At 39.5% G+C, this 6,686-nt stretch overlaps 1 protein-coding gene across 3 annotated transcripts in view; it reads right to left on the bottom strand.

The window, feature by feature from the left end:
* Positions 1-6,093, bottom strand: part of efna3a (ephrin-A3a) — a 195,964-nt gene extending 189,871 nt beyond the window's left edge. For 2 of the 3 annotated variants that reach the window (XR_012394889.1, XM_009294069.4), the window contains exon 1: positions 5,362-6,093. Coding sequence is in view for 2 of the 3 variants with exons in the window: in XM_009294069.4 (XP_009292344.1) it covers positions 5,362-5,471 (110 nt within the window). In the remaining variant the exon portion in view is untranslated. The remainder of the gene's footprint in view (positions 1-5,361) is intronic. The other variant, XM_001340876.7, reaches the window with a different exon arrangement.
* Between the last annotated feature and the right edge of the window lie 593 nt (positions 6,094-6,686).

The following is a 6,686-nucleotide window of genomic DNA, read 5'->3' as shown; positions in this document are numbered from 1 at the left end:
GTAATCTTCAATCAAATCATCAAAATGGTGATTTGCTTCCAATGACCTTCTCTGTAGATGTCAGTTGGACAGCTTCAGCCACAATAATCTTAACCATGCCCCGTTAGTTTATCGTTAGTTTGCTAAAAGGTAATGATGTGCAAAAAACAGGAAAAAAACTACTTCAGCAACTTCAATTTCACGCAGACTTTAAAACTTTTAAAATATGGATATTACAGACATAATTCCACCTCACTTTTATACACTCAGACCTTTATTAGAGCAACTGGTTTAGCTGAAACAATCAAGTCATCAGGTCTCACAGTCACTCCAGGGGTAAACAATTACTGGAAGAAAATTTTAATTTAGCAACACACCACAGGCGAGAATAAGTTCACTACAACAAGTTTCGAATTCATTTGACCCTGCTTTTTAAAGGTCACATTGTGTAGCAGCCTGTATGTTCGTTCTATCACAGCACACATTACATTTCATTGGGTCTTTCGTCTAAGGTAAATCTCCCCTTACATAAGCCTGTCTAGCCTAGAGCTCTGAGAGCAGGTCTCTCGTTTGTTATCATCATGTTGACAGAGGCTGACCAATTAAAGGGCCCTGCTCTGATTCTGGGCCATGACACCAACCTGGTGCAGGGTGCAAGAGGCCACGTCGCCACAGGAAATGTACCCCACGGCCACCTTGCTCAGCTACACATGTTCCACATCAAACTTCACTAATTAGCAGAGAACCTGAGAGCAGCAATGATTTAATGTGTGTGTGTCTAAAAAGGTTGGATTTTTCCTGACATTTCCGTGCATGAATGCTTTTCTCATTCGCCTTACAGGTCAGTTTGATCTGCATAAAGTGTATTAGTATGCATGCTTGTTTGCGAGGGACTTTGTTTGCGCGTTGGACAGAACACAACTAAATGACTTTGTGTGTGAGTGTGTTCCATTAGCCGGGACAGCTGTAATGAGCTTGGGTTGCAGTGCCAGTGCCAGCAGAAGCTGAGAGCGTTGCCTCCTAATGGGGCCGTGCAGATGCAATCAAAGCCCAGCCGTGTGCTACTGACTCATCCTCGCCATCCGAATCAACACCCCCTACATGTTCGTTTTGGTTGTTTATACACATCTGAAGCACTCCATGCGAATATCTGTCGTATTACACCGGGAGTCGTGTCTTTCTGACTTTCCAGATTTGGCATTTTCCCCAGACACATCATCTCACATGATTGATGATCCTCTATTCACTTGACTTTACAGTGGAATTTCAAACAGACTCCGTGAGCAAGGTTTTCTCGCCGCATTCATGAAAGAGCTTTTATCAGTCTGCGCTTTTATCTGTCTCGACGATATGAGCAGTGGGATGCGGAGCTCAAGTGAGCATTGCTTGCGTTGGCCAACATGAAGCGCTCTCCCGGTTCTACAGCTAACTCGGCTGGACCAAGCGTTAGGCGCACAGGTAGAGCAAAAAGAGGGTCTCACCTAGAACTGTGACAACCCACTGGGCCATAAACATTCTCATGCCCTTGAGGGACTCTTGGGAACCGGTTGGTTGGGAGATTGTTGCTCCAGTTTGTACCATGCCTGCATGCGCTTCTGAGTAGTGTGTGGCCTGAAGCTTTAAGCCTCTCAGGACTGATCTGGGATCAGTATTCATGCCGTATGGCCTCAGAGAGTTCCTCGGCTACCTGCAATCTGGGTCAGTTTACGCATTATTTTACAGATCTTCTCCCAGTGTGGGAGTAGAAATAGACTCTGTACTAACAGAGACATGCAGGTAAGAATGCCCTGACAACCGAGTTCTGATCATACACAACTCTTAAAGTGTGTCTGAAAGACAACAGTGTGCTAAATGCTTCTCTTTTGTGTGCTAGACCATTTTTTGTAGATTCAACATTGTCAAAATTATCTTCATTCATACAGAGCCATGAAAATCTGTTCAAATGTTGTATTATGCATGCCAGACCTGTAGTTGGCAATGTCACTATGTAAAGATACACAAATGTTTGCATACAGTACTGTAAACAGTATTTCTCTGGTGGAGGACCACCTTCTCTGCACATTTTCCATGGCTGCATCCAAAACCACCTAGAACTCAGTAGGTACTACATTACAATTTAGAAAAATACTCTGCAGTTAGAAAGGTACATTCTATACAGTATGAATGGAACTGACCTACCCGCGTCAATTGCTTTACTTCCATTCTTGAATTATCTCGTGCTGCATCATGGAATAACGTAAAATCTCGCCGGAAGTAGTAAGTCGTCTGGGTACTTCTCACATACTGATTTTTGAATTCTATGAATTCAGACATACTACTCGGCTCGCATACTGATTCTAGCGTACTAGATATATTATGGAAGTATGCGATTTCAAACGCATCCTATGTCTCCTTAAACAAACACACCTGATTCAGATCATCAGCTCATTAGCAGAGACTGGAAGACCTGAAACAGGTGTGACAGACAAAGGAGACATCCAAAACATGCAGGTCTGGTGTGCCTCCAGGAATGTGGTTGAGAGTCACTAGACCACCACTACTACTTTGGTTGTCAGACACTCACGCACAATGCTGGACAGTAACTTAAGTATTTTAAAATAGTTTACTTCACTGCAGTACTTAAGTATATGTTTTAAGTATCTGTACTATATCTCAGTATTTTAATGTAGGAAATTTTTACTTTTACTTCGCTAAATTTCTTGAATGAAGCTAACTAAATGGTTATTTCTAAGGGGATAATTCATCACCTCCTCGGAAGTTAAATTGTGTTTTGATTTTTTTCAAGATTAGGCTGAATTGTATCAGTTAAATTGGTTTACAAATTCCACTAGACAATTAATTTGTGAACTACATTGACATCTGCTCACAAGTCAACAACTCACTGATTTAAATGATCCTTTTAGAGTCTCCAAAAAACGATTTACATATTTAAAAAACTGACATGAATGGGTTGAGTGCGGGAATTAGGGCTGCACGATATTAAAAAATTTTGACACTGGGATGTTAAATTTTTCTGCTATATATAGCGAAATAACTACAAATTAAATAGACTGCTTTAATTTCTTTATTTGGAAAAAAATCCTTAATTTAGGATAATTCTAGAGGGGAATGACTGAACAAAATAAAAAAAACAAACTGATATAATCTTAATAGGACTAAGGACTAAAAAAGGCAATTGTAAAATAACACTATTGTCTTCATCATATTAATAATTCTATTAAATTACATTTTATTTAGTTATAAATTATACATTTTCTTGTTCCTTTGAGCTCTTCTGAATTCTCCCACAGTCACAGTCCTTAAAACACTTACAAATTATATGGCAAAGTATACTCTAATCTCAAATCTTTTAACTTTATTGAAGAATTGTCAGTGTGGTTATGAGACTAACCTATTTCTGTAACTAAACTTTCTTGCAAGAAAACCCTCATTACTATTTTTTTACTTAAGTAAAAAAATCAAGACTCAAGTAATATCGAAAAACATGACATTTACTAGAACAATATGTTATTTAATATGTTCTCAAGTGCCTACTTTGACCCACCACTCCTCCTCAAATATGCCTATAAATTGAACACATTATAAACAAACAGTATCTCACTGTCTTCAAAATAATTACATGAAGGTAATTGTGGTATAACTTCCAAAAACAACCTCTTTGGAAGCATCCACTTTTCAAAAATGTGTGTTTTTAGTGGTTGTGCAAATGACCAGGCCAGATTAATGAAAGATTTTCCATTTTGAGCTAACAACAAAGTTGTATAAACCTAACCTTGTAATGGTGTCCTGTAAACTCTTAAAACCCTTTATAACCACAAAAACACCAAGTTCTCATTAATAGCGCTGTAACAATCCAAAAAGATTGGCTCCTGCCAAGTCTCAGATATCTCATTTCATTCTCACCTGACATCCAACCACAACCCTTCTGAACTGAACCTAATTAACAAAACCACTTTAACAAAACAATTTCATTAAGTGATTCTATACAACCTACTTTTTTTCTTGCTTTATGAATATGGAGAATCATACATAAGTGGACATCTAACTAAAACTTGCGTTCAAACACAAAGGATAATTAAAGGTAATAGATAACAGCATAAACAGAATGTGACAACCAGAGAAACGTGTGACTGCTGTGCACTTTGAAGATGCTGCGGTTAAGATAATGAGGACCTGGGTATTAATGAGGCTCTCTTCTCATCTTTTCTATACACACAAACACCCACACATACACACACACAGATTCACACACTTAATTGCTGCTGCAGCTGGTGCTTGTTGGGCCCATGGTTTGCTCCAGAGGCTTTTCAGTAATGCTAAAGCCATGTTTTGAGTGCAATGCTCGCTGACATTCATGCCACATATTCTCTGACCCCCGGTTTAAATATTTCTCATATTTCCATCACATACAGTAATGCATATCAATAGCAAGATGAAAGAGGGAAATACTGCTTAAAAGGACCACTGAAAGTGATACAGAAGACGAGAGAAGAGCAGAATACAGCCAGGAGATAAGTGGATGAGATGAATACAAATAGACATGAGGGGGGGGAAAGGGAGGAGCTGCTCGCCCTCCCTTTTATCACAGGAGAGATAAATGTGATTAATCTTAAGATAATAACACTAAAGGCACGGGACTTCTCATTCATCACCACTACAGTTCTTGTAATTACAGACAAAAGAAATTAAACTGAAAGCGTAGAAGCTTTTCTAGACAAGAGATCAGGGCAGGAGGGGAGGGAAACATCTATGGCGAGATAAAAAAAAAGTGAAGAAAAGCACACCATACTGATTTTCCTCAGATTATTTGGCGATGTAGTCTCAGCTGTCAGGTAATGTGAATTATCACCTGTCAGCACACAATGCACACAATCAAGTCCTGTGATAGTAAAAGAAATAAATCAGGCTGGAGCTGAAGCAAACATGTCTCAATCAGGAGCCACTTCATCAACTTCCTCAGCGCACCAGTCGAAATGTACAGCACGTGATCAGATAATTGTCCCTTAAATCAAAACTCTCCAGTAAATCGCATGAAACCTGTCAAGAAAATGTCCGGGTTATGCATCACCGTAAAATCAATATAAACACATCATTATAATTATTATCAATATTATTTAGGAACAATACTTACAAGTGTGGTAAGACGAAAAAACTTGATTACGCTGTGAAAATGTGACACGAAAATAAAAACTGTGGCACATTATGCACATCTCAATTGTGCTCAAATACCCTTAGAACTGAAAAATCGAGTTTGTTTCTGAATTTTTTCGGTGACCCGGACATGTATTCATGAAATGCACCTGTCATTTCTCCCTTTTTAACCGTCACACGGGACCTAAATCTACCCAAACCCGCGGTTTATAAACTTGTGAGCCCACTTACTGGATGTTTGAGCTGTTCCAATACACGGCGTGACGGTTGTTCCCGTGGACCGGGCGCAAGTTCGTCCAGGCGAGCGCGAGGAGGTAGAGAGAAACCGCCGCGAGAGCCATTATAATATTCCTGCGTTCACGTGCACCTGCTGTGGTCTCTTCGCCTTCTTCGACTCTCAGTCCCCCAGTCCCACGCAAACCTAGCGCTTTTTACAACATTCCTGCGACTCAGCAAGCGGACAGACAGTCGCAAAGCGTTTATTTCGCGAAGCCGTGCCGCAGTACGGCTAGTTTGTTCAGTCACAGAGCTTCGCGCTTTCCCGAATGCAACTCCATGGCAGAGAGACTCTCATCCAAGGCATCCTGAGCAGGTCTGTAGGAATTCACAGAGACAAGTTACTGAATAATTCCTTTGTGAGACAAAATCCTTTGCAAGAGAAGAAAATTGAATGGTAAACTGTCGAAGAACGGTTGAAATTACCAACTAAATCAGCGGCAGGTGTCTCTTTGGTTAGGTGACTGGCGTCGACCGAAGAAAAAAAAAGAGACTCAGCAAGTGTAAAACACTGTTCTGTCAACTCACACGGCCATATTTTGCGGTCACTGAACTTCTGTGAGCTTTTGTTAGATCCCTTTATTCGTTTACTTTGGGTTTTGTCCGAAAGCAGACGCTGTCAAACAGTAATGGGAAAAGTAAGGCAATCATACGCGTCCTCACTGACACTCGTTTTCTGCTCCCGCCACAGTATATGATTGACAGGATGCGGTTGCCGGAGCAATGGCCACGCCCCCACCGCCTCCTCATCCTCATCTTAATAAGTCATGCTTAGGCTTATTTCTAATGGTTTAGCCAACGTAAATAATGCTGTCATGTTCAAGCATGTTTTGCTAGAGCTATTTTTGTATATTGTGGATTTATTTTGTGCTCTTTTGGAGCTTTTCTTCCACAGTGCATTTTTAGTGTGAGGATTTGAAATGTGGGTCAGTGGAAAATAATTACTTCTAAAATTATAAAAGGGAGAAATCTTTGAAAAAGCAGTTTGTTTGTGCTGAATTAGTTCCTATGTTGGTTCAAAACATTTTTTAGCATTTTTTAGACTGTAAAAAAAATCCTGCTTGCCTTAAATATTTAAGCTGAATCAAATTACCTTTATGAGTCTATTGAACTTATATTATGTTAAACTGACTTAAAGCAGCTTGCATAACTTGGAAAATTAAGTTGGTACATTATTAACTTAGTTTAATAAGTTACAATGACCTAAAACATTTTCTGGCAGGACTAATCGATCATACAATTTTTTACAGTGTACAAAATTTTTAAATAATAATAATAAA

The sequence above is a fragment of the Danio rerio genome, chromosome 19, assembly GCF_049306965.1.
Source record: "Danio rerio strain Tuebingen ecotype United States chromosome 19, GRCz12tu, whole genome shotgun sequence".
In the NCBI taxonomy this organism is placed as follows: Eukaryota; Metazoa; Chordata; class Actinopteri; order Cypriniformes; family Danionidae; genus Danio; species Danio rerio.
Note: the sequence above shows the minus strand (reverse complement) of the source record. Positions and strands in the feature narration are given on the sequence as shown.